This window comes from Lathamus discolor, chromosome Z, assembly GCF_037157495.1.
Source record: "Lathamus discolor isolate bLatDis1 chromosome Z, bLatDis1.hap1, whole genome shotgun sequence".
Lineage (NCBI taxonomy): Eukaryota > Metazoa > Chordata > Aves > Psittaciformes > Psittacidae > Lathamus > Lathamus discolor.
The window spans coordinates 100497593-100523629 of NC_088909.1; the positions used below are offsets into that span (position 1 = coordinate 100497593).

Below are 26037 nucleotides of genomic sequence, written 5' to 3' on the forward strand. Positions count from 1 at the left end.
AGAATTATCGGCTTCGGACAAGGGGGTCGAGATGATCCTGCCTATGCAGAATTGAAACCAACATCCCTGTTGTCTGCTTCGATTGTGGTAATTCTTGCAAGGCCTCCCATGGTTGAATGCAAATGGTATCTGAGACAAGCTCGGTTTACGCAGTGTTTGAGACAAACGCAGTTTCCTGGCTCTCACAGCACGGTGATGGGGAGCTCAGTGGGGTGATGGGAGCACAGCTGGGTGGCGGGGAGCTCAGTGGGGTGATGGGAGCACAGCTGGGTGGTGGGGAGCTCAGTGGGGTGATGGGAGCACAGCTGGGTGGTGGGGAGCTCAGTGGGTGATGGGAGCACAGCTGGGTAGCTGGGAGAACATCTGGGTAGCTGGGAGAACATCTGGGTAGCGGGGAGAGCATCTGGGTAGTGGGGAGCATGGCCAACCACAGCCCAAAGGCGCCTTCCCATTGCGACCTCACTGGCTGCACGCAGCCAGGGTCCGGAAGGGAGATCCCACCTTTCCCCTGCTTTCATCCACCCTGGTCATCTCCCAAGGAGGAAAGCCAGGGCAGCCCTCTCTGCAAGCAGCAGCCCAGCACCATGAGGCTTGCGGGCAGAGCTTTCCACTCCATGCTCAGGAGCACAGAGGACACCCCACTGGTGTCATAGCACCTAGCTGACTCACTGGTGCACCCCCTTGGCCATGCCTCTGGCCCCTCTGCATGGCTTGGCCACATGTGGGGAAGGGCAGGAGTTGGGGGACATCTGCAACCTCACCCTGAAGGTGATGCATGGCATCAGAGCAGCATCAGCCCTGCTACATCCTTAGGAGAGATGACATGGACTGCTTGCCCACCTTCCTGTCTGGGCTTGACGTGGCATGGACCAGCCTCTACATGGGGTCCCTCTTTTGGGAGAAGGGGCAGGTCACCCCCCAACAAGTGGTATGTGGTATGACAAGACTGCCATGCTGATGTCTATCCACCCTACACCAGTGCCATCAGCTACATTCGCTTCTACGACATTGCCAAGAGATTCTGGAGGCAGCCAGTACATCCATCCCATCCCACAGAGGATGTGGGCACCCTGTGCAAGACCCAGTGACCACTTTGCCAAGCACATCGTGCCATGCCATGTCTGCAGCTATTGCTGACGGTGATACATGTCCTGAGCCCTGGGAGCAGGATAGGGTGCACAACAACATGCTGCCAACTCCACTGTATCAGCTGTGACAGCAACAGCTCACACACTGGATGTGACCCACTAATGATCTGGTGACCAAGTGACCACAGCTGCAGCACCACTGCCTCCCCAGCGCTGCCCATCATGGCCCATTCCCTTGCAGAAGAATGGGACACCACATACCCTGTGCCCTGTGTGGTCACCCCTGTCCTCCACAGCCCCAGCAGCACGTTCTCCAGGCTGGAGTCCTGCCCAGCTGCGGCAGGAAGACATCAGGCAGTGGGGCAGGGGTGAAGAAAGTACCTCTGACTCATGGTGTGTGGCCTAGGAGTTTCTCGGAGGCCGTAAATAGCAACTTTCCCTTCTGCTCATCTCGAAAGTGAGAAGGGGAACATCCCCCAAGGAGGGGGAAAGAACTGATACAAAAGCTATTTTTAATTGTATCAAAATGTCTCTCTTCTATAAACTTCCAAAACATCCGGTGCCTCTGCTATAAAGATATGTGGCTGTGAGTGAACCATCATCCCTGGGTCTGCGGATGGTGGTGCTCACGGTGGGATGCACCCTGTGTCAGGGGACCCCTGAAGCTCCTCTTCGTGGACATCCCCGGGGGAGCAGGGCACCCTGGGGCCCGCCTCGAATGGGGGTACATGGGGGATGTAGTGGCCAAGGGTGCCCGGGTGGGTCTGTGGCCGGAGCAGGAGCTGGTGCAGGGTCTCCCCCACTTGCACCAGCCTGTGGGAGAGGAGGTGGAGGTAGGAGATGGTGTCGGTGGCCAGGCTCTCCAGCAGCGCCTGCTGCTGCTGGGATGTATGCAGGATCTGCGCCAGGAGCTGCTGCATGCTCTGGAGCAGGCTCGTCACGCCGGAGCCTGTGCCGAGGAGAGGCTCAGTGGCTTCAAACCCTTCCCACAGCTCCGAGAGCCCCACGTTGGGATGCTGCGGGGAGGACCCACCATGCAGGCTGGAGCCGGATGCCTCTTCACCCGCTGCTGGCTGCTCGCTCACGGCAGCCATGCCCGGGGAGCACAGGGCTGTGGTGGCCGCCGGCAGCACTCGGCTTCCTCTTGCCATCCCCGGGGATGTCTCGCCAGGAAAACCTGCCACAAAGGTTTGGCATGGAGGAAGTAACCAGAGTGCCTGCAGGAGCCCCTGCCCTCTGTCCCCATGGGCAGGACACAGCTGCTCCATGGGGCAGGGAGACTTGCTTGAAGGCACAGACACTTACCAGCCTTTTGCTCAGCTCCTTCCGGCTTCGGGGCAACGTGACAGCCTGAAAGGAGAGCAGACACAGCCTGTGAGCTGCAGCTACCTCCTGCCCCAGGGCACCTGAGCGCGGTGGCCAGGGCATGGTACTCACCCAGGAATGGAAGGGAAGGGAAGCAGTGACTGGTGTCTGCAATGAGAAACGTTATCAGACCCTGCTCAGGGGGCTGAGGGGGTTTACTGGCTGAGCAGGGCAAGGAAAGCCTTACGTGGCACGGTGTGGGGAGCGGGTGGCCCTCCAGCGATGTGGTCCCCATCCACTGCTGGGAGAGAGCAGAGAGGAGAGATGCGTCGTCTGATGGGACCTGCTGGAGAGGGTCACCACCAGCCCAGGGTCTGCCTGGTCAGCCCCAGGTCTGCCTGGTCAGCCCCGCAGCCCAACATGCCTTAGCCACAGCTCCACAGTGCCCTGCAGGGCCTCAAAGCATTTCACAAGCTAGATACAAAAGCAGGAGTCACTCACCCACCACTGCAATGCAGCCACCCCTGGGCTGGAAGGCAGCAGCGGCGTAGCAGCACGCAGCAACGCTACACAAGAGACTAGGGCTGGAAGTGAAGGAGAATCCCACATCCACTTGAAACTGCAGGGGGAATTTAGGGAGACAGAAGGTGATTACCCAGTGCGGGATACTGGCTGGGGTGCCCTCACAAATCAGATCCAGAGACATAATCTGTATCACCTCTGTGCCAACCCCCTGTGATGTGCAGTGAGAAGGACGCAGGATCTGCCCCTGGCTGGGCTGCAGGGCAGAGGAGCTCCCTGGCCTCATCCTTTAGAGACCTAAAGCCTTAAGGCAGCCCTCAGACTGGGTCAGAGCTGGGGAACCCCTTCTGCCCTGTCCCAGCCATCCTGTCATGCTCTGGGACTGGTTTGGAGCCAAAGCCCCCAGATGGAGAAGCCCCAACACTCCTGCTGAGTGATTCGTGATGGGGCCCCAGCCCTTTAAGCGCTCCATTCCCACCATGCTGGCATGGGCTTGGGCTGGAGCCGTGGCCGTGCAGCCCGGTGCAGCGGGGCAGACCAGTACTTACGGGTCTCTGGCTTGTTCTTCGCACACTGCAGCAGTGGGGACATCAACGTGTCCGGGGTGTCCCCGTCAACGTTGTGCTCTGCAGGAGGGTGAGTGGGTGCAGAAAAGAGCTTCAACAACCAGGACACAAGGGGTGCCTGACACCCCACAGCCAGGACAAGCCCCACTCTGGCTGCCTGAGCCCACAGGTACCTGGTGGCTCTGGTGAGGATGAAGAGTAGGCAGCATGGGCTGACCTGCGCTTACCAGAGGGCAGCTTCACTATGTCTAGAGGAAGAGAAAGAGACCGTCAGCAGACCCCGGGTGGCCGTGAAGCACCAGTGCTCACCCAGTATCCCACATCCAGCCACCCTGCCAAACCCATTTACCCATCCCGGCACTCACCTGGCATCCTCCGCTCCCTGAACACGGGCCGCCCGGCCGCCTTCCATAGGCTCTTCATGGCCCGGTAGTGCGGAGGCAGGCGGTCTGAGTGGAGTCCTGCCCTCAGTCGCGTCTCCCGCTCCGAGTGGAAAGCCTGCTTCAGCGCCTTCCACTTGGAGCGGCACTGGGCGACGCTGCGCGAGTACCCGGCCGCTGCCAGCCCTTGGGATATCTCCTTCCACAGAGCCTCGTTGGGTCGCGACGTGGAAGCCATGAGCAGGGCGGCCTCCCCCGAGTCTCCCACCAGCGCCAGCAGGCTGCTGACCTCCGCCTGCGTCCAGGCTCGCCCGCGGGGCATGCTGCCAGGCCGGGGGAAGCTCGGCTCCGGCCCGGCGGTGCGGTACCCCCGAGGGTCTGCTGCGCCCGCTGCGCTCCGGGAGCCGCACTGGGACACGCCGGGAGCTGCGCCGGGAGCTGCGCCGGGAACCTCCCCGAGAGGCGCCGGGAGTCCCCCCCCGGGAGCCGCACCAGGAGCGGCACCAGAGCCGCACCGAGCACCTCTCCGCCGCACCGACCGCCACGCCGGGAGCCGCCGGGAGTCCGCACGGAGCATGTGCGGCACCGGGAGGAGCCGCTGGGAAATGTAGTGCCGGCCGCACCACCCACCCCATCAGCGCGCAGCTGGGCGCAGCGCTGCGGGATGGACCTGCCCGGCTGTGGCGGTGCTGTCCCCCGGGCGGGACCCTCCCCCGGCTGGGGCACCCTGCCCGCCGCCCCGGGGGCCATCACGGCAGCACTCAAGGCTCCGGGGAGGGATGGAGAGCCCCAGTGCCCCGCTTTCCAGGGCTGGGCTGCCAACAAGACAGCAGGAACCACGTGTGGGAGCAAACACCCCGCGGCCTTGCTGCTTTCAGAGTGCAGAGCGTGGGGATGCAGAAGGGACCCTGCTCCCCGAGGATGCACAGCCCCCCGGGGCAGATAGGCTGAGCACTGGGGGGCTGTGGCTGTCCCAACGTTGTGGTGGGGAGCGCAGGAATCCAGCTGATCTTTAAAGGCGCCTTCTAACCCAAAACCATGCTGTGACCTTTCACTTCTTAGGAGGGGCCTATAAGAAGGATGGGGAGAAACTTCTTCGCAGGACCTGTTGCAATAGGACTAGGGGTGATGGTTTTAAAGTAGAAGAGGGGAGATTCAGGCTGGATGTGAGGAAGGAATTCTTTGCAAAGAGGGTGTAAACCACTGGCACAGGTTGCCCAGAGGGGTGGTGGATGCCCCACCCCTGGAGACATTCAAGGCCAGGCTGGCAATCTGATCTAATTGAAGATGTCCCTGCTCATTGCAGGGGAATGGACCAGGTGCGCTTTGTAGGTCCCTTCCAACCCAAATGACTCTGATCCTATTCTGCAGTCCCATGTCTGAGGTAGCAGCCATCCCCACAGCTCCCTGCCCCGCAGTGTGGGTGCAGGGCTCCCTCATGCAGGGAATGCCTGGGTGCCAGCCTCGTGGGGCTCCCCCTTGCCCCAGTCGGTCACTGTCATCGCTGTGACCCCCCCAGGGTTCTGTCCCAGGTGGTGCCCCTGGGGACCCCACCAGGAAGTGACACTTTCCATTTCACGTCACAGCCAGCTGCCAAAAGGGGCTGGGAAGGAGTTGCTGCTTCCCCTGTGGGTGCAGAGCAAGAGACCGAGGGAGGGATGGACGAGGGGGTCACATACGCTGATCTGCGCTTGCCCCCCACCCCAGGTAATGGTGAGCTGCTCCCAGCCCCTGGCACCACGGAGGGTCCCCTGCCCTTCTGCGTCCCCTTGCCTTCTGTGGGACCATTCCACTGACCCCCTCTTTTGGGTACCCTCTCCCAGACAGCTCCTCTCCACTACTGTTGCACTCTGCTTGCTCATGGGGCAGGGGACAGGAGGAACTCAAGGTCAGGGGGTGCCCACTGCACCCCGCTCTGCTCTCCCTGCCTCATGCCAAGCGCTGTCTGCAGCGAGACACTAACAGGATCAAGGTGCTGCAAAAGGGCTCTCCCTCAGTTTTCCTGGGTTCCCCAACTGCCTCCTGAGACCCTGACCAGGGTTCACAGACATCTCCTGGCTGGGGGTGTCCCCACTGCTCCAACCAAGCCCCCAGAGTCCAGGTTATCTCTGTTTTTCAGTTCCTCAGCAGACAGTGCGGCTGCCTTGGTGCTGGGCTGCCCTCAGCCTGGCTGTCTTCTCCCTGCTGCTCCTGCTGGCACAAATCATCCTCATCAGCCTGAGCTTCCACTGTGAGTACCTGCTTGTGCCTGGAGCTCTCTGGTCGGGGTGTTGGGGTTGGCACCGTGAGGACCATGTACCAACAGACAGAACTCATGTCCCAGGCATCCTCCTGCTTGGGGCTGAGGGTGTTGCAGGTTCTGGGGCAAGCAGGAAAGTTGGTGAGGCAAGACTGCCTGCCTGGCTGGGAGAGGAAGGCGGTGGGATGGCGTCAGGGCATCCTGCTCCATCACACAGCAGTGAAATGAAGACAGGAGGGAGAGTGGTGATACTGAAACCGAAAGAAGCACTTTCCCCGAAAGCCTGTTCTGTGATGGGCTCCCAAGCACAGCAAAACCCACAAGGACGTTGTCGAGCTTGGCTGGCAGGTCACCTACGTGGGGGGATACCCTCAGCCGTGGGGCTGTCCCATGGTGCTGCTGGGAACAGGAGCACAGGGTTGGCAGTGTTACTCTTTTGTTCTTCTTCTGTAGATTTAGGACAACAGGCGAGCTGCATCCGTGGTCCCTGGAGCGGGGAGGAGAGCCCCAGCTATGGGCGACAGACGCAGCGAGGTAGGAAAACCTGGTGGGTTCCTGTGTGAGGTTTGGAGAGGGTTTGGAGGGGGCCTGGGTGTTACTTTCAATAGTCAGGACCTGTCCCTGCTCCAGAATGTGCCTCCCCACAGCCTTCCTTCACCCTTGCTGCCTGTCCCCTGGCTCATACCACCGTGCTGCCCTGGTGCTGCTGTACAGGCTGCACTGCTGGGATCCCTTGGAAGAGATGACCCCAGCATGGCTCTGCATTGCCCAGGCACTCCACCAGCACCAAGATCATGTTTTCCATGTGCTGGACAGCACTGGGGGCTGTCTTTCAACCAGTCTATGGTGAAGCTGAAATCTTGACTGCATTCCCTGTGCTTTGCAAATGATGTTTGTATCACAACCCCAAACCTGGAGCTCCCTTCGCTAACCCATCTGCCCGATGCCATCATCTTCATGTAACCAGCCCGTTGCACTGGGATGCAGGAGCTGGGCTCCAGAGCAAGGGCAAGCAGAGGGTCCTCTCCAAGGGGTATCCATAGAAGTACATTGGGTTGGTTGGTACTCTGGCTGCCCCTTGTCACCCTCCTGTCCCTTGGGCTGCAAGCTGTGTTTCTGGTGTGCAGGGCAATGCCAGTTCTGCCCAGCTGGCTGGCTCTGGGATGCGGGGCAGTGCTACTACTTCTCCTTCACCAAGAAGAGCTGGGAGCAGAGCAGAGAGGACTGCTGCTCCAGAGGTGCACAGCTGGTCACTGTCCGAACCAACACCACTCTGGTGAGTGTACCCATCCTGACTGGTCCAGTTCCCTGTGGGCATCGGGCTGTGCTGGTGACCACCTCAGCAGCATCATCACCAGCATCATTTTGGCTCTCTGGCTCTGACCCTCATGCCCAAAGCCTAGCTAAGCCTCCAGATAGAGAGCTGGAGATGCTGTGTCTGTACTCTGCAACCCCCATCACTGCGAGGGGCCTGGGTTTCCCTCCCAGGTAGCTCATGCAGGTCCTCTCTTATGCCAGGCTTTCCTGATGCGCACAGCCAACACAGAGGTCTTCCACGTGGGGCTGAAGCGGGATGGCTCCAGGTCTGACTGGAAGTGGCTGGATGGCACTGCACTGAAGGGGTGAGGCTGCCTGCTTGTCCCGAGGCAGGGATGCTGAGGGAGGTGATGGGGAGAGAGACAGCCCACTTGCATGTGGGGATGTTGTCAGGGTCCAGTTGGAGAAAAACCCCAGTGCCAGACCCTGTTTCAGCTCATGATCCCAAGAGTGAAATTAAGACACAAATGAGGTCAAGTACCGTAATTGGACACTTTGTTTATTACAAATTGCAAAAAGAGAGTTACATAAAAGGGAAATTATTGTAATAAAGGGGATAATGATAGAACAGATTGGAAAAAAGGTAGAAAATGAAACAAGGATTCAGGGTGCAGAGAGAGAGAGGTAGAGAGTGAGTCACCACCATGGATCCAGTGGTGTCCCAGGGATCCGTTGTCATTGTCATTGGTAGTGGGAGTTCTTCAGGGTTCATAGTCAGTATCAGAGCAGAGTGTTCCCCAAGAGTCCATCGGAGGTGGGTGTCCTCGTGGAGGCGTCCTTCTGGAGGCCCCTTGAAGGTACCCCATGGAGTGTGTCTTATGTCTCATAGAGGGTGCCCCTCAGGATCCATAGTAGTCATCGGCGGAGAGTGTCCTCACGGAGGTGTCCTGGAGCCGTCCTCATGGCAATGGCTCACTGGCGATGTGCCTCCTGGTGATGTGTCTCTTGGTGGTTGCCTTTTCCCCTTTGTCAAGAGTTGGGGGGAGTACCTCTGTTCGTGTCACATATTACACGTTCCTGGTGGACCAGTTTCCCCGGTCTTGCAGCCAGCTCTTTGACACACGTGTCTGCAGCAATCCTCGGGATAGTGGCTCACACCAGTCCTCAAAGTAATGGATGGGAGAGTCTTATCTCAGCTGTTTTCCACTCATCCCTCAGGCAGTGGGTGGTGGAGTCCCAGTTCAGCTCCTTGCACCCTTCTCTCAGGCAGTGGATATTGGAGTCTTATCTCAACTCCTCCCACCCATCTCTGAGACAGGAGATAGGTGGATTTCCAGCTCAGTTTCTCAGACCAGTCTTTGAGACAGTGGACAGTGGAGGCTGATTTCAGATCAGTCTCTCACAGTTGTGCTTCACAGTTTGGCTATCTCCTGTCTTCTGAGGGCTGCACTGGGAATGGATGGTGTCCACATCCCACCTGGGTGTGGAGCTGGAATGGTTCCCCAAACCCAGGTTCTCAGGCTTTTCTTAGTGCAGCTGGTGCTGAGCCCTGCCAGAAGGACCTTGGGATGCTGTGTGCATGATGGGGATGGGAGCTGCATGTCAAACAGGCATGGGTAGGGTCGGGGGGCTCAGAGCATTGTCTTAATTAAGAAGAGGGTGTCAGGGCACAGTGCTCCCTGGAGAGGGTGAGCTTTGCCTGCATAGCATCCCTGATCGCTCTCCTGAGGAGTTACTGATGGGAGAACCGCAGCCCTTCCTGTCCATCCCCTCCCTGCCCTCTCTCTCCCTGCAGGCTCTTCCCAATCCATCGCTCCACCAGCTCCTTCCTGGCCTGTGGCAGGGTGTCAGGGCTGGGGCTGTCGGGTGGTCTGTGCGGGGAAGCCCTGGGCTGGGTCTGTGAGCAGTGCGCATCGACCCTGCAGTGGGTCCGGTCCTCGCCACCTGCCTTCCTCTGGGGAAACACCACCTACACCTGCATTGGGCCCTGATGACCGTGGGGACCTCCAGCCTGTCCCATCCCAATGCACGGGCATCCTTTGGTGCTGCTGCTTCTTCATTCAGACGCTTCACCCTGCTGGATCTCTGCAATTCGCCAATAAACTCTGGCACTTGAATGCTGTGGCTGGTGTTGGGGGATGATGGTGGTGGGATGGAGGTGCATCCTCTGGCGCCCAGACCCAGTCACATTGCTGCTGGGTGGGAAACTGCACTGGAGGAAGTGGTGTCGATCTGAGCACCCTCATGTCCTGGGGACAGCTTGGAAAAGCTCCTGTGCAGGCTGGAGCAGATCCCCACAAAGGTCTGGGCTTTTGGTTGTGGTGGTGGCTGTCCAGGGTTTGTTCTGCTTGGGTAAGCATCCCTGGTCACATGGAGGGCTGGGCAGCAGCTTGTCTCCTGGTTCCCACCCAGTCTGAGGAGGTCACAGCAAATACCCTCACTTTGCCTTGAGGCTGGGTGATGGGTAACAGCCTAAAAGGTCTGCAGGGTCTTGGTTTGGAGGGGTTTGGCCCTGGGGTCTATTATCGTTTTGATATAGACCACATGGGTTGTGCCAGCATCATGCAGCTCCAGCAAGGACTTCCCTGGGAGTCTGTCCTGAGAAATGTTAAGGACAGAACTCCACAGTCACTGCAGAGTACCTCCAAACGGGAGATGGGAAGGTGCTGCATGGGACAGCATGGCCCTGGAGGGCCCAGCACGCAGGACTCCTGGGGCTCCTCACAGCATGGGGACATGGGGGCAGAGTGCGCTGCCCGGGGAGGAGCTGGTTCACCCCCACACTGCACAGCAAGAGCAGCCTCAGGAAAAACCCATTTGCAAATAGAAACACTTCTGCTTTTCTGATCGAGAAGTGTCTCCACCCCACGGGGGTTTGGCCAGGGCAAGGCAGGAGAGAGCCCTCACTCTGCTGCTGCCTGGGGCGCCCGCAAGCATGGCCCAGAGCGTGGTCTACGCCGACCTGAAGTTCGCAGCATCCCCGCCGCTGGCCGTGCCCTCCTGCCCCGCAGCCCCCGACGAGGATGACAGCCCCTATGAGAACGTGCTGCTGGGGACGGTGCCTGCAGAGCCCAGCCTAGGTCAGAGCCCGGCCACCGACATGGGTATGCTGCGGCACGGGGTGGGCAGCGGGGGGCGGCAGTGGGACCACGGGTGATGCTGTGCTCATAGCTCATCTCATCTCATCTCATCTCATCTCATCTCATCTCATCTCATCTCATCTCGTGTCACCTCTTGCAGGGCGATGGCCCCAGCGCTGGCGTGTCCCCATGGGGCCGCTGGCCATCAGCCTGCTGGTGCTGCTGGTGCTGCTGGTGGTGGGCACCGTGGCCCTGGGGACCTGCTGTGAGTCTGGGTGAGGGCTGTGGGGTGGGGGGAGATGAAGGGTAGCACTGGGAGTGGGTGCTACACACTCCCTGGGGACCTGCTGTGAGTCTCTGGGGACTACCCACGTCCTGGGGGCCTGCTGTGAGGCTGGGCAAAGGCTGGGATGCTGGGAGTTGTCGGGTCCGAGGGGTGCCGGGGGCTGGCGATCTGAGCCTGGCGTTGCTTTTGGCTTGGCCAGCCTGATCTCCCCTGTCTGCCTGCATTGCTTTTCCTGTGCCTACCACTGCTTCTCACTGCCTGTTGTAGAATCACAGCATCATAGAATGATTTGGGTCAGAGAAGGGCCTTAAAGCTCATCTGGTTCCAACCCCCCCACTATGGGCAGGGACACCTCACACTGAACCATGTCACCCAAGGCTCTGTCCAACCTGGCCTTGAACCCCAGCAGGGATGGAGCATTCACAACTTCCTTGGGCAGCCTGTTCCTAGCGCCTCATCACCCTCACTGCTTCCCAATGCCTCAGACTGCTTCCACTGCCTTCCCGTTGCCTCCCACTGCTTCCCACTCCTTTCCCCTTGCCTCCCACTGCCTATCCCATTGTGCTTCCACTGCCTTCCTATTGCCTCCCCCTGCCACAAACTGCCCTCACTGCTTCCCATTACTTCCAGCTGGCTTCTCGCTACCTTTCCACTGCCTTCAATGTCTCTCACTGCTTCCAACTCCCTTACTATTGCTTCCAAATGCCTCCCACTGCCTTCTCATTGCCTTCCCATTGACTTTATATTGCCTCCCGTTGCCTCCCCATTGCCTTCCATTCACCACAACTGCCTTCCCCTTGCCCCTCACTGCCTTCCGCTGCCTTCCCCTTGCCTCCGAGTGCCTTCCCGATGCCTCCTGTTGCCTCCCGCTCCTTCCCCCTGCCCATCGCGGTGCCTGTGCCCAGACTGGCAGGTCACCCGCAGCCTGCGGGACGCGTCCCGGGAGCACGCGGCCGAGCAGGGCCGCCTGGAGCAGGAGCTGAGCGCCCGGGAGCAGCGCCTGGAGCAGTCGCGGCTGGAGCTGGCGAGGGCCCGAGCGGAGCTGGGGCGCGCGTGGCGGGACGGCAACGGCAGCCGAGCGGCGCTGGAGCTGCGGGACACGGAGCTGGGCCGCGCCAGGCAGGAGCTGGCCGAGCTGCACCGGGATGTGCAGCGCCTGCGGGGCGAGCTCAACAGCAGCCAGAGCACCGTGGCCGGCCTGCGCGCCTGCGTGAACACCGGTAGGGCCGTGCGGGGCTGCGGGACGGGCAGGGACGCTGCCGGGAGATGTGGGGCTGATCCCGGCCAGGATGGGCCCCCCGAGCATCCTTGTGATGGCGAGCGCCTGAGCCGTGCCCCTGCCCCCAGAGTGCTGCCCCTCGGGCTGGGTGCTCTACAGGGGCAAGTGCCTCTTCATCTCCGTGGAGGGCAAGACGTGGAAGGACAGCCTTCAATACTGCCAAAGGAAATCCGCTCAGCTGCTGGTCCAAGGCGACTGGCCATCGTGGACAACGCCGGTAGGGAGCAGAGGGGCTGCCGCACCCCAGGGCTGAGGGCAATGCTGGGGAGGGCAGATCCAGCAGCAGCAGCAGCGCTGCGGAGGTGCTGGGGGGCACCGCCAGACCGGGGGCTCTCGGGCACCCGGTGAGCTCTGGGCATGGGGCTGGTGGTCGATAGCTTCTCTCCCCCTAACTCTTTCTGCAGGGGAATGGCGCAGTGTACTGGGTCGGGGAGAGAAACAGAGGTCATCGCGATTCACATGAGGACAGGTACGGATGGCCATGTAAAGAGTAAGTTGTTGATCTCGGCCACCTGCATCTCCCGCAGCTTCAGCAGCCACAGGTAGATGCGCTGGGCACTGCCCTGGCATCTGTCTTTGACATGGGACTAATGCTTGAACGCAGGCAGTGGCCTGATCCTCGTGCCCAGGCTAAGGGGACCTGAGGCTGCAGCTGTGTGGGGTACAGCATGGTGGCAGCAGGCTGAGAACATGGTGATGGCACCTCTCACATGTTCCCTCTCTTCTTGGAACAGAAGTTGGTTCTGCCCAGCAATATACTATGGGAAGGTGGAGAAATTCTACTGCTCAAGAATATTGCCATGGATCTGTGAGAAGCTGCCAGATGTGACGAGCACATCCAAGACCGTCCCTCCTCTCCCAGCCAGGTGGTAGCTCTGGAACACCGTTTCCACCATGCATCTGTGTGATTGGAGCGCGGGGTGCACAGCAGAGACACCTCTTCCCTCCTGCACAGCCACGTCCCTGCGTATTGTTGTCTCCAGAACTATTGCACTGCAAAGCTATTTTAAAGGCATACGGATTCTTGGAATCATAGACTGGTTTGGGTTGGAAAGGACCTTAAGATCATCCAGTTCCAACTGCCTGCCATGGGCAGGGACACCTCACCTTAGACCGTGTTGCCCAAGGCTCTGTCCAGCCTGGCCTCGAACACCACCAGCATGGAGCATTCACAGCTTCCCTGAGCGACCCATTCCAGTGCCTGACCACCCTCACAGTAAAGAACTTCTTCCTTATACCTAACCTGAACTTCTCCTGTTCCACTTTGAACCCGTTACCCCTTGTCCTATCACTGCAGTCCCTAATGAAGAGTCCCTCCCCAGCATCCCTATAGGCCCCCTTCAGATACTGGAAGGCTGCTATGAGGTCTCCACGCAGCCTTCTCTTCTCCAGGCTGAACAGCCCCAACTTCCTCAGCCTGTCTTCATACGGGAGGTGCTCCAGTCCCCTGATCATCCTCGTGGCCTCCTCTGGACTTGTTCCAACAGTTCCATGTCCTTTTTATGTTGAGGACACCAGAACTGCACACAATGCTCCAGGTGAGGTCTCACAAGAGCAGAGTAGAGGGGCAGGATCACCTCCTTCGACCTGCTGGTCACGCTCCTTTTGATGCAGCCCAGGATACGGTTGGCTTTCTGGGCTGTGAGTGCACACTGCAGCCGGCTCATGTTCATTTTCTCATTGACCAACACCCTCAAGTCCTTCTCCGCAGGGCTGCTCTCAATCTCTTCTCTGCCCAACCTGTAGCTGTGCCTGGGATTGCTCTGACCCAGGTGTAGGACCTTGCACTTGGAATGGTTTAACTTCATGAGGTTGGCATCAGCACACCTCACAAGCGTGTCAAGGTCCCTCTGGATGGCATCCCTTCCCTCCAGCATATCAACCGAACCACACAGCTTGGTGTCATCGGCAAACTTGCTGAGGGCACACTCAATCCCACTGTCCATGTCAGTGACGAAGATGTTGAACAAGACCGGTCCCAACGCCGATCCCTGAGGGACACCACTCGTTACTGGTCTCCAGCCGGACATCGAGCCATTGACCACAACTCTTTGTGTGCGGCCATCCAGCCAGTTCTTTATCCACCGAGTGGTCCATCCATCAAATTGATGTCTCTCCAATTTAGAGACAAGGATGTTGTGTGAGACAGTGTCAAATGCTTTGCACAAGTCCAGGTAGATGACAGCTGCTCTACCCCTGTCCATCAGCTCTGTAGCCCCATCATAGAAGGCCACCAAATTGGTCAGGCAGGATTTCCCCTTAGTGAAGCCCTGCTGGCTGTCACCAAGCACCTTGTTGCTTTTCATGTGCCTTAGCATGCCTTCCAGGAGAATGTGCTCCAAGATTTTGCCAGGCACAGAGGTGAGACTGGTCTGTAATACCCCGGGTCTTCCATTTTCCCCTTCTTGAAAATGGGGGTTATATTTCCCCTTTTCCAGTCATTGGGAACTTCACCTGACTGCCATGATTTTTCAAATACGATGGCCAGTGGCTTAGCTGCTTCATTCGCCAGCTCCTTCAGGACCCTCGGATGGATTTTGTCAGGTCACATGGACTTGTGCACATTCAGGTTTTTAAGATGGTCTTGAACCAGATCCTCTCCTACAGTGGCCCCAAGGTCTTCATTCTCATTCTCTCACAGTCCCTGTATCTGCCTTCCAAGACTTGGGTGGTGTGGTCAGAGCCTTTGCCAGTGAAGACCGAGGCAAAGAAGTCATTCAGAACCTCAGCCTTCTCCAAATGCAGGGTAGCCAGTTCTCCCGATAGCTTGTGGAGGGGGCCTACGTTGTCCCTAGTCTGTCTTTTATTTGCTATGTACCTATAGAATCCCTTCCTGTTATCCTTGACATCCCTAGCCAAGTTTAATTCTAACTGGGCCTTAGTTTTCCCAGCCTGGTCCCTAGCTTCCCGGAGAACATCCCTGTACTCTTCCCAGGCCGCCTGTCCTTGCTTCCAGCTTTTATAAGCCTCTTTTTTCCTTTGAATTTTCCTCAGCAGCTCCTTATCCATCCAAGGAGGTCTCCTGGCCCTCCTGCTGCACTTCCTTCTAGTTCGGATACAGCACCCCTGAGCTTGTAGCAGCTGATCCCTGAATATCAACCAACAGTCTTGGGGACCCCTGCCCTCCAGGGCTATATCCCATGGAACCTTACTGAGCAGGCTCCTGAAGAGGCCGAAGTCTGCTCTCCTGAAGTCCGGGGCAGTGAGCTTGCTGCACGCTCTTCTCACTGTCCTGAGGATCTCGAACTCGACCATCTCATGATCGCTACAACCAAGGCTACCCTGGAGCGTCACATTTGCAACCAGCCCCTCCCTGTTGGTGAGCACAAGGTCAAGCATGGCACCTCTCCTTGCCGGCTCCTCTGTTACTTGCAGAAGGAAGTTGTCTTCCACACAATCAAGGAACCTCCTGGACTGCTTGTGCCAGGCCATACCGTCGTTCCAACAGATTTCAGGGTGGTTGAAGTCCCCCATGAGGACAAGGGCCTGTGAGCGTGAGGCTTTTCCTATCTGTCTATAGAGCGCTTCATCCACAGAGTCCTCTTGATCAGGCGGTCTGTAACAGATCCCCACAATCATGTCCCCTGTAGCTGTTCTCCCTTTAACCCTGACTCACAAACTCTCTGTTGACTGCTGACCTGTCCCCAGACAATGTTCCATACTCTCCAGCCTATCCCTAACATAAATAGCAACTCTCCCTCCCCATCTGCCGGGCCTGTCTTTTCTAAAGAGCCTGTAACCTTCCATTCCAACACTCCAGTCATACGAGCCATCCCGACATGTTTCTGTGATGCCTATTATAGCATATCCCCATAGATGTGCACACATCTCTAATTCCTCTTGTTTGTTCCCCATGCTATGGGCGTTTGTATAGAGGCATCTGAACCAAGCTCCAAATGAAGCCGGTTCATTGGCTGGAGCAACTGGAATATCTCTGCATTGCTCCGAGCATTTATTATTGGTGCTGGCAACTGGCTGGGTGTGTTGGGATGGAATGATGCCCCCCTCCCCCAACACATCTAGTTTAAAGCCTCCTTGACCAGTCTGGCAAGCCTCCTACCAAAACTGCTCTTCCCCTTCTCAGACCAGCTCCACCAGCCCCCAGCAGACCTGGCCTACAAACTTCAGTCCGTATTCAAGACACCCAAACCCCTGACTATGCCACCACCCTTTTAACCATTTATTAACCTGGCCAATCCTCCTAGCTTTTTCAAGGTCCTCCCCTGTATCCTGGAGAAATGATGAAAAGACTATCTGAGCTCCAGAGCGCCTAACCACCTCTCCCAGGGCTATGTAGTCCTTCTTAATGCTATCCAGGCTACTGCTATCTATATCACTGTCACCTACATGGATCACTAGAAGTGGGTAATAGTCAGTAGGACTTACTAGAGCAGGCAGCCTCTCTGCAACATCCCCAATCCATGCCTCAGGTAGGCAACACACCTCCCTTGAGACTGGGTCAGGCTGACAGACGAGTGCTTCTGTCCCTTTCAAAGTAGAGTCCCCTACTACTACGACCCACCGCTTTTTCCTGGCAACACCAGTAGAGATCCGCTTTACCAGTGCACCAGCCGGCCGTTTCTGATGCGAGTGCATTTCCTCGTGAGCCCACTGCAGGACAGCAAGGCGGTTCTGGGCGGGGACAACAGATTTTAGGAGGAAGCCTCTTGCTTTTAGTTGTCCTCTTCCTCCTTTTTTTGTTGTTAGGACCTTCAGATAACTGCCATGATCTTTTCTAATGTGACAGACAGTCTGCATTTTACAACAAGGCTTACAGAAAAGAGTCTGTATTTCTGTGTTCTATACTCATGCTCATGCTTGAATCCCCAGCCCCTGCCCTCCAGCCCTGGACCCAGGGAGGGGACACCAGTAATGAGCCCTGCTTACCTCTGCTGCCTTCTGTTGAGGATGGTTGGAGAGGTGTCTCTTGCACCTTGTTAAAGTGGGTATGTGGTGCCATTGGTGTCCCCAGATGGCCCCCTTCAGGGAATGCTTTGGTTTTACTGGCTGCCCCTTTCCTCTCTCACTGGCTGCTGCTGGCTCCTGTCCTGCCCTTTCTCCTCTCCATCACCTGCCTTTGGCCACAGCCTGTCCCAGGACTGAGCTTCGTTCTCCCAGTCAGAGAACAGCCCGAATCTGAATAAGACTATGGAGCATGTCCTCCTGGCCATGCAGTGCTCCAGGCCCAGGGAGGACATGTTGGTGGATGGGGAAAGCTGGGCAGGATTTACCAAGAGCAAGTCATGCCTGTCCAGCCTACCCGTGTGGTGGGAATACTGGGCTGTGTTCAAGAGGAGAGCAATGGGGGAAGTTTACCACGAACCTGTGAGGTCCAGGACATGGTTTCCTATAGTCTACTTGCTGGCAGAGTGGGGAGATGTGGCCAGGAGAGGAGAAGAAGGAAGGTGGAAACCTGCATGGCAGGAAGGCTGCGGGAGGCTGTCAGCATCACCTTATCCAGCTGCAACATCCCTGTGGGGTGGAGCCTGGGGCTGGTGCTCCTTGAAGCCTTCACCAGTGCCTCGGATGATGGGATGGGGATGGTCTCAAGACAGCTGGGTGGCAATATCAAACTGGGCAGTAATGGGTATACCAGAGGGCAGGACTGGTGTTCAGAGGGGCCTGAAGGAACACTGATGGAGCCGGCTGACGTTGGATGAGGGAAAGGGAGAGTCCTGCCACTGGGAAGGAAGGAGAAACCTGACGTGTCAAGATGGGCAGGGAATCAGCCATGCTGAACAGGCCTGGGGACCCGTGAGCTATAGGCTAGACAGCAGCATGTCCTTATGGTGGCAGAGCCCAATGACACTGTGGGCAGTGGCAGCTGGAGCTCAGGGCTCCAGGGGCAGGGAGCATGCTCCTATCTGGGCACCAGGGAAAGTATGTCTGGCTTCCCCGGGATAAGCCAGACATGGCAAGTCCTTGTTTTGCACGCTGGCTGAGACTGCAGGGGACCTCCTGCAATCCTGTCCCCACCTCCGAGCCTCACCGTGCCTTGGGCTGGCTCCACCAGCCTCCTTCCACACCTCCTCCCCTGGGAGCTGCCCACATTCAGCTTAGCAAAGGGGTCCCAACCTCATCCTCCCCCTGCGGAAATGCTGCGTGACACAGGGAGGGCCAGCCCTGCCCTGGGCTCCCCCCCACAACCGGGGTGGGGACAGAGCCCCCTCATTACCCCCGTTGGCACCTCAGGTCCTACCATGATCTTAGGGATATTTCTCCCATGGTGGCAAGGGTGTCCCCTTTGCCCAGTGTTCCCAGGCTTCTCCAGTGCTTCCCCCTCTCTCCCACTGTTTCAAGGCTCCTTGCTGCACCCCATTTCCCCCATGGCCACGGGGCTCCCTTATCCAACCCCTGTGGTCTCATGAATCGTCAGTGCCTTTTCCTCCCATAGTCTCAGGGTTCCCTCATACACCCCACATGGTCTCAGGGCTCCACAGCAGTTTCTCCATGCTGATGGCACGCTGCCCGCATCCTCCCTAGGCAAGGCCCAGCCCAAAGACCTGGGCAGGTGATGGAGGCAGGAGGAAGGGCAGGATGGGAGCTGCCAACACTGAGAAAAGGAACAGGCAGTAAATCCAAAGGACTCCTTGAAGAGGAGAGGTCGGGGACATCTCTGGCATTGTCATCCCCCAGCTCCAAGAAGATGCAAAAGCCACATCACCATGTGCGTGCTGGCAGCCTTGTGGAGCACAGAAGGCAGGAGCTGGGCTCGGTATCAGAGTCTTGGGTCACTGTGAGCTGCCCTGGCACAGGGACACTCAGAGGAACGGTGCAAAGTGGTGTAAGTGTAAGCTTGAGTGTGAGAGAGGGGAATAAGGTCTATTTCCGTGAGTCTTACTTTAAAACACAGACACCCTTTCACAGTGCTTTGCAATGCGTGCACAGGAGGAGGGTCTCAGGGTGCACCCCCAGCTCCTGTCTCCATGTGCTGTGACCGAGTGTACAGTCAGTTCTTCACTAGGAGAGGACAGAGAGTCTCGGATGTGCTGCTGAGCTTCAGGAGCTGCTCACAGATCCACTGGTACGTTTCCCAGCAATTTGAAGTCTGCCTTATATGATAGCAGGCATCTAAGAAGAGAAGATGATAAGATAAAACAGGATCTAAGACAACTTGCGTAGGAGAGAGGGCATGTCTCAGAGGAGCAGCAGCAGCATCCTCACTGTGGATGCCTCTTCCCAGTGCCATTGGGGCAGGCAGGAGACTCTGAGGAAGGGCCACATTCCTCCCTCCCAGCCTCCCACTGTGCCACTGGAAGATCTGGCAGTGCACAATGTGGGAGCGGGGCTCTGCACAGGGACCCTGCCTTGAGGAACCACTTGTTAGAGCATCTCCCCACTGCGGGTGAAACGGCAACTTCCCTCTATGGCTAAAGGGCAGATGCTGGTGTCAGGGACTGCACCCACAAGTAGAGCTGTTGGCTGTCTTGCCATACAACAGTGCCCTTCACATCAGAAGAAAATGGCACAACAACCCAGTCCCAGAGACTGGACAGATGCCAGGCAGTGCCCAGTATGTCTACCCATCGGGTGCTTCCGGGAGGCGTCCCGCAGGCTGCGGGTGACCTGCTATCTGGGCACAGGCACCGCGATGGGCATGGGCACCAGGGACCGACCTGCACGCCCACGGCCATGGCGAGGGACACGGGATGAGAGTGTCGGGATGTGGGCAGAGACTGTCCTGGGGTGCCAGCGGGAAGGGAAGGGTCTGTGGTGGTAAGTGGAAGGGAGGCAATGGGTGGCAGTGGGAGCCAATGGGAAGGCATTTGGAGGCAATGGGAGGTAGGAAGGCAACAGAAGGCAATATAAAGGCAATGGGAAGTCAATGAGAAGGCAATGGAAAGGAAGTAGGAAGCAACAGGGAAGGACTGAGAAGGCAGACAGAGGCAGCAGGAGGCAAAGGGAGGGGAATGTGTAGGCAATGAGAAGGCAGTGGGAAGTTGGAAGCAATCAGAATGGAATGGGAAGCAGTAGGAGGCTTTGGAAGCCAGTGGGAAGGCAGTGGGAGTCAATTCGTGGCAGTGGGAGTCATTGGGAGGCAATGGGAAGGCAGTGGGAAGCGGTGAGGGTGCTGGAACAGATTGCCCAAAGAACTGGGAAATGCTCCATCCCTGGCAGTGCTCAAAGCCAGGTTGGACAGAGCCTTGGGCAACAGGTTCTATGGTGAGGCAGGGGTTGGAACTGGGTGATGATAAGGTCCTTTCTGACCCAAACCATTCTGTGATTCTGTCATTCTATGACAGGCATAAGAAGCAGTGGTAGGCAAGGGGAAAGCAACACAGGCAGACAGGGAAGATCAGGCTGGCCAAGCCAAACGCAGTGCCAGCCTCAGATCACCAGCCCCCAGCACCCCTGGGCCCTGACACCCCACAGTATCCCAGCCCTTGCCCAGCCTCAAACCCACTCCCGGTGCCACCCTTCATCTACCTCAACCCAGCCCTTGGCCAGACCCACAGCAGGTTCCCAGGGCCACAGCGCCCACCACCAGCAGCACCAGCAGCACCAGCAGGCTGGTGGCCAGCGGCCCCATGGGGACACGCCAGCACTGGGGCCATCGCCCTGCAAGAGGTGACATGAGATGAGATGAGATGAAGTGACATGAGATGAGATGAGATAGGTGAGATGAGCTATGAGCGCAGCATCACCCGTGGTCCCACTGCCGCCCCCCGCTGCCCACCCCGTGCCGCAGCATACCCATGTCGGTGGCCGGGCTCTGACCTGGGCTGGGCTCTGCAGGCACCGTCCCCAGCAGCACGTTCTCATAGGGGCTGTCATCCTCGTCGGGGGCTGCGGGGCAGGAGGGCACGGCCAGCGGCGGGGATGCTGCGACCTTCAGGTCGGCGTAGACCACGCTCTGGGCCATGCTTGCGGGCGCCCCAGGCAGCAGCAGAGTGAGGGCTCTCTCCTGCCTTGCCCTGGCCAAACCCCCGTGGGGTGGAGACACTTCTCGATCAGAAAAGCAGAAGTGTTTCTATTTGCAAATGGGTTTTTCCTGAGGCTGCTCTTGCTGTGCAGTGTGGGGGTGAACCAGCTCCTCCCCGGGCAGCGCACTCTGCCCCCATGTCCCCATGCTGTGAGGAGCCCCAGGAGTCCTGCGTGCTGGGCCCTCCAGGGCCATGCTGTCCCATGCAGCACCTTCCCATCTCCCGTTTGGAGGTACTCTGCAGTGACTGCAGTCAAATCCATCTGCGGGTCCTGAAGGACCCTGATGAATGCAAGAGCTGACAAATGAAGTTGCTAAGCCACTGTCTGTCATATGTGAAAAATCATGGCAGTCAGGTGAAGTTCCCGATGACAGGAAAAGGGGAAATATAACCCCCATTTTCAAGAAGGGGAAAATGGAAGACCCGGGGTATTACAGACCAGTCTCACCTCTGTGCCTGGCAAAATCTTGGAGCACATTCTCCTGGAAGGCATGCTAAGGCACATGAAAAGCAACAAGGTGCTTGGTGACAGCCAGCATGGCTTCACTAAGGGGAAATCCTGCCTGACAAATTTGGGGACCTTCTATGATGGGGATACAGAGCGGATGGACAGGGGTAGAGCAGCTGATGTCATCTACCTGGACTTGCGCAAAGCATTTGAAACTGTCCCACACAACATCCTTGTCTCTAAACTGGAGAGACATCAGTTTGATGGATGGACCACTCGGTGGATAAAGAACTGGCTGGATGGCTGCACACATACAGGCGTTGTCAATGGCTCAATGTCCGGCTGGAGACCAGTAACGAGTGGTGTCCCTCAGGGATCGGTGTTGGGACCGGTCTTGTTCAACATCTTTGTTGGTGACATGGACAGTGGGATTGAGTGCGCCCTCAGCAAGTTTGCCGATGACACCAAGCTGTGTGGTTCGGTTGATATGCTGGAGGGAAGGGATGCCATCAGAGGGACCTTGACACGCTTGTGAGGTGGGCTGATGCCAACCTCATGAAGTTCAACCATTCCAAGTGCAAGGTCCTACACCTGGGTCAGAGCAATCCCAGGCACAGCTACAGATTGGGTAGAGAACAGATTCAGAGCGGCCCTGCGGAGAAGGACTTGGGGGTGCTGGTCAATGAGAAAATGAACATGAGCCGGCTGCAGTGTGCACTCGCAGCCCAGAAACCAACCGTATCCTGGGCTGCATCAAAAGGAGCGCGGCCAGCAGGTCGAAGGAGGTGATCCTGCCCCTCTACTCTGCTCTTGTGAGACCTCACCTGGAGCACTGTGCGCAGTTCTGGTGTCCTCAACATCAAAAGGACATGGAACTGCTGGAACAAGTCCAGAGGAGGCCACGAGGATGATCAGGGGACTGGAGCACCTCCTGTATGAAGATAGGCTGAGAAAGTTGGGGCTCATAGCAGCCTTCCAGTACCTGAAGGGGGCCTATAGGGATGCTGGGGAGGGACTCGTCATTAGGGACTGCAGTGACAGGACAAGGGGTAATGGGTTCAAAGTGAAACAGGAGAAGTTCAGGTTAGGTATAAAGAAGAATTTCTTTACTGTGAGGGTGGTCAGGCACTGGAATGGGTTGCTCAGGGAAGCTGTGAATGCTCCATGCTGGTGGTGTTCGAGGCCAGGCTGGACAGAGCCTTGGGCAACATGGTCTAAGGTGAGGTGTCCCTGCCCATGGCAGACAGTTGGAACTGGATGATCTTAAGGTCCTTTCCAACCCAAACCAGTCTATGATTCCATGAATCCGTATGCCTTTAAAATAGCTTTGCAGTGCAATAGTTCTGGAGACAACAATACGCAGGGACGTGGCTGTGCAGGAGGGAAGAGGTGTCTCTGCTGTGCACCCCGCGCTCCAATCACACAGATGCATGGTGGAAACGGTGTTCCAGAGCTACCACCTGGCTGGGAGAGGAGGGACGGTCTTGGATGTGCTCGTCACATCTGGCAGCTTCTCACAGATCCATGGCAATATTCTCAGGCATTCGAATCGCTCCACCTTCCCATAGGATATTCGTGGACAGGACCAACTTCTGTTCCAAGAAGAGAGGGAACACGTGAGAGGTGCCATCACCATGTTCTCAGCCTGCTGCCACCATGCTGTACCCCACACAGCTGCAGCCTCAGGTCCCCTTAGCCTGGGCACGAGGATCAGGCCACTGCCTGCGTTCAAGCATTAGTCCCATGTCAAAGACAGATGCCAGGGCAGTGCCCAGCGCATCTACCTGTGGCTGCTGAAGCTGCAGGAGATGCAGGTGGCCGTGATCAACAGCTTACTTTACATGGCCATCCGTACCTGTCCTCATGTGAATCGCGATGACCTCTGTTTCTCTCCCCGACCCAGTACACTGCGCCATTCCCCTGCAGAAAGAGTTAGGGGGAGAGAAGCTGTCGACCACCAGCCCCATGCCCAGAGCTCACTGGGTGCCCGAGAGCCCCCGGTCTGGCGGTGCCCCCCAGCACCTCCGCAGCGCTGCTGCTGCTGCTGGATCTGCCCTCCCCAGCATTGCCCCCAGCCCTGGGGTGCGGCAGCCCCTCTGCTCCCTACCGGCGTTGTCCACGATGGCCAGTCGCCTTGGACCAGCAGCTGAGCGGATTTCCTTTGGCAGTATTGAAGGCTGTCCTTCCACGTCTTGCCCTCCACGGAGACGAAGAGGCACTTGCCCCTGTAGAGCACCCAGCCCGAGGGGCAGCACTCTGGGGGCAGGGGCACGGCTCAGGCGCTCGCCATCACAAGGATGCTTGGGGGGCCCATCCTGGCCGGGATCAGCCCCACATCTCCCGGCAGCGTCCCTGCCCGTCCCGCAGCCCCGCACGGCCCTACCGGTGTTCACGCAGGCGCGCAGGCCGGCCACGGTGCTCTGGCTGCTGTTGAGCTCGCCCCGCAGGCGCTGCACATCCCGGTGCAGCTCGGCCAGCTCCTGCCTGGCGCGGCCCAGCTCCGTGTCCCGCAGCTCCAGCGCCGCTCGGCTGCCGTTGCCGTCCCGCCACGCGCGCCCCAGCTCCGCTCGGGCCCTCGCCAGCTCCAGCCGCGACTGCTCCAGGCGCTGCTCCCGGGCGCTCAGCTCCTGCTCCAGGCGGCCCTGCTCGGCCGCGTGCTCCCGGGACGCGTCCCGCAGGCTGCGGGTGACCTGCCAGTCTGGGCACAGGCACCGCGATGGGCAGGGGGAAGGAGCGGGAGGCAACAGGAGGCATCGGGAAGGCACTCGGAGGCAAGGGGAAGGCAGCGGAAGGCAGTGAGGGGCAAGGGGAAGGCAGCGGAAGGCAGTGAGGGGCAAGGAGAAGGCAGTTGCAGTGAATGGAAGGCAATGGGGAGGCAGCGGGAGGCAATAGAAGGCATCGGGAAAGCACTCGGAGGCAAGGGGAAGGCAGCGGAAGGCAGTGAGGGGCAAGGGGAAGGCAGTTGCAGTGAATGGAAGGCAATGGGAAGGCAGCGGGAGGCAACAGAAGGCATCGGGAAAGCACTCGGAGGCAAGGGGAAGGCAGTGGAAGGCAGTGAGAGGCAAGGGGAAGGCAGTTGCAGTGAATGGATGGCAATGGGAAGGCAGTTGCAGTGAATGGAAGGCAATGGGAAGGCACTCGGAGGCAACAGAAGGCATCGGGAAGGCACTCGGAGGCAATGGGAAGGCAGCAGAAGGCAGTGAGGGGCAAGGGGAAGGCAGTTGCAGTGAATGGAAGGCAATGGGGAGGCAGCGGGAGGCAATATAAAGGCATTGGGAAGGCAATGAGAAGGCAGTGGGAGGTATTTGGAAGCAATAGTAAGGGAGTTGGAAGCAGTGAGAGACATCGAAGGCAGTGGAAAGGTAGCGAGAAGCCAGTTGGAAGTAATGGGAAGCAGTGAGGGCAGTTTGTGGCAGTGGGAGGCCATAGGAAGGCAGTGGAAGCACAATGGGATAGGCAGTGGGAGGCAAGGGGAAAGGAGTGGGAAGCAGTGGGAGGCAACGGGAAGGCAGTGGAAGCAGTCTGAGGCATTGGGAAGCAGTGAGGGTGATGAGGCGCTAGGAACAGGCTGCCCAAGGAAGTTGTAAATGCTCCATCCCTGCCGGGGTTCAAGGCCAGGTTGGACAGAGCCTTGGGTGACATGGTTCAGTGTGAGGTGTCCCTGCCCATAGTGGGGGGGTTGGAACCAGATGAGCTTTAAGGCCCTTTTCTGACCCAAATCATTCTATGATGCTGTGATTCTACAACAGGCAGTGAGAAGCAGTGGTAGGCACAGGAAAAGCAATGCAGGCAGACAGGGGAGATCAGGCTGGCCAAGCCAAAAGCAACGCCAGGCTCAGATTGCCAGCCCCCGGCACCCCTCGGACCCGACAACTCCCAGCATCCCAGCCTTTGCCCAGCCTCACAGCAGGTCCCCAGGACGTGGGTAGTCCCCAGAGACTCACAGCAGGTCCCCAGGGAGTGGGTAGCACCCACTCCCAGTGCTACCCTTCATCTCCCCCCACCCCACAGCCCTCACCCAGACTCACAGCAGGTCCCCAGGGCCATGGTGCCCACCACCAGCAGCACCAGCAGCACCAGCAGGCTGATGGCCAGCGGCCCCATGGGGACACGCCAGCGCCGGGGCCATCGCCCTGCGAGAGGTGACACGAGATGAGATGAGATGAGGCGACATGAGATGAGATGAGATAGGTGAGATGAGCTATGAGCACAGCATCACTCGTGGTCCCACTGCCGCCCCCCGCTACCCACCCCGTGCTGCAGCATACCCATGTCGGTGGCCGGGCTCTGACTTGGGCTGGGCTCTGCAGGCACCGTCCCCAGCAGCACGTTCTCATAGGGGCTGTCGTCCTCATCGGGGGCTGCGGGGCAGGAGGGCACGGCCAGCGGCGGGGATGCTGCGAACTTCAGGTCGGCGTAGACCACACTCTGGGCCATGCTCTCTGCTGCCTCGGTGGCTCTTGCGGCTCCTGCTCTCTCAGGGGTGCAAGAGAGAAGTGCAGCTGGTTTCTGCAGAAGTGTAAGTTTGCTGTGGGGTGCAGCAGGAAATCCCAGCCTCAGGGACCAGTGCCCCACCATTGGCCCTGACATCACCATCCTGTCCCCTTGCACACCCCGAGTCTGCCCAGGGTCCCCAGGGATGGCAGCACGGTGCTGTGCTTGG

General features: G+C 58.4%; 4 protein-coding genes across 9 annotated transcripts; 2 read left to right on the plus strand and 2 right to left on the minus strand.

Moving 5' to 3' along the window:
* Nucleotides 1-389: 389 nt before the first annotated feature.
* LOC136004664 (uncharacterized) lies at nucleotides 390-4473 on the minus strand. Its single transcript, XM_065661344.1, has 7 exons — nucleotides 3847-4473; nucleotides 3655-3729; nucleotides 3464-3541; nucleotides 2641-2736; nucleotides 2526-2561; nucleotides 2394-2438; nucleotides 390-2268 (listed from the first exon to the last, which is right to left on the minus strand). The coding sequence occupies exons 1-7, from the start codon at nucleotides 4436-4438 to the stop codon at nucleotides 1715-1717; spliced, it is 1476 nt and encodes a 491-aa protein (XP_065517416.1). The 5' UTR covers nucleotides 4439-4473; the 3' UTR covers nucleotides 390-1714.
* On the plus strand, nucleotides 3976-9474 carry LOC136004663 (killer cell lectin-like receptor subfamily G member 1). 4 transcript variants are annotated; one of them, XM_065661339.1, is made up of 6 exons: nucleotides 3976-5574; nucleotides 5981-6091; nucleotides 6554-6634; nucleotides 7228-7376; nucleotides 7619-7722; nucleotides 8247-9243. In XM_065661339.1, the coding sequence occupies exons 1-6, from the start codon at nucleotides 5520-5522 to the stop codon at nucleotides 8473-8475; spliced, it is 729 nt and encodes a 242-aa protein (XP_065517411.1). In that variant the 5' UTR covers nucleotides 3976-5519; the 3' UTR covers nucleotides 8476-9243. The 4 variants fall into 4 exon arrangements, with proteins under 4 accessions (XP_065517411.1, XP_065517413.1, XP_065517414.1 ...); XM_065661341.1 differs by having other exon boundaries at nucleotides 4032-5568; XM_065661342.1 differs by having other exon boundaries at nucleotides 4061-5574; nucleotides 9153-9474.
* Nucleotides 9475-9973: 499 nt separating this feature from the next.
* Nucleotides 9974-13244, plus strand: LOC136004662 (B-cell differentiation antigen CD72-like). Of its 2 annotated transcripts, none has more exons than XM_065661337.1 (6): nucleotides 9974-10461; nucleotides 10598-10702; nucleotides 11629-11943; nucleotides 12071-12219; nucleotides 12407-12471; nucleotides 12737-13244. In XM_065661337.1, the coding sequence occupies exons 1-6, from the start codon at nucleotides 10293-10295 to the stop codon at nucleotides 12873-12875; spliced, it is 942 nt and encodes a 313-aa protein (XP_065517409.1). In that variant the 5' UTR covers nucleotides 9974-10292; the 3' UTR covers nucleotides 12876-13244. The 2 variants fall into 2 exon arrangements, with proteins under 2 accessions (XP_065517409.1, XP_065517410.1); XM_065661338.1 differs by having other exon boundaries at nucleotides 9975-10437.
* A 9295-nt stretch (nucleotides 13245-22539) lies between these two features.
* Nucleotides 22540-25886, minus strand: LOC136004940 (B-cell differentiation antigen CD72-like). Of its 2 annotated transcripts, none has more exons than XM_065661949.1 (6): nucleotides 25643-25886; nucleotides 25403-25507; nucleotides 23758-24072; nucleotides 23482-23630; nucleotides 23230-23294; nucleotides 22540-22966 (listed from the first exon to the last, which is right to left on the minus strand). In XM_065661949.1, the coding sequence occupies exons 1-6, from the start codon at nucleotides 25809-25811 to the stop codon at nucleotides 22828-22830; spliced, it is 942 nt and encodes a 313-aa protein (XP_065518021.1). In that variant the 5' UTR covers nucleotides 25812-25886; the 3' UTR covers nucleotides 22540-22827. The 2 variants fall into 2 exon arrangements, with proteins under 2 accessions (XP_065518021.1, XP_065518022.1); XM_065661950.1 differs by having other exon boundaries at nucleotides 22881-22966; nucleotides 23482-23571.
* Between the last annotated feature and the right edge of the window lie 151 nt (nucleotides 25887-26037).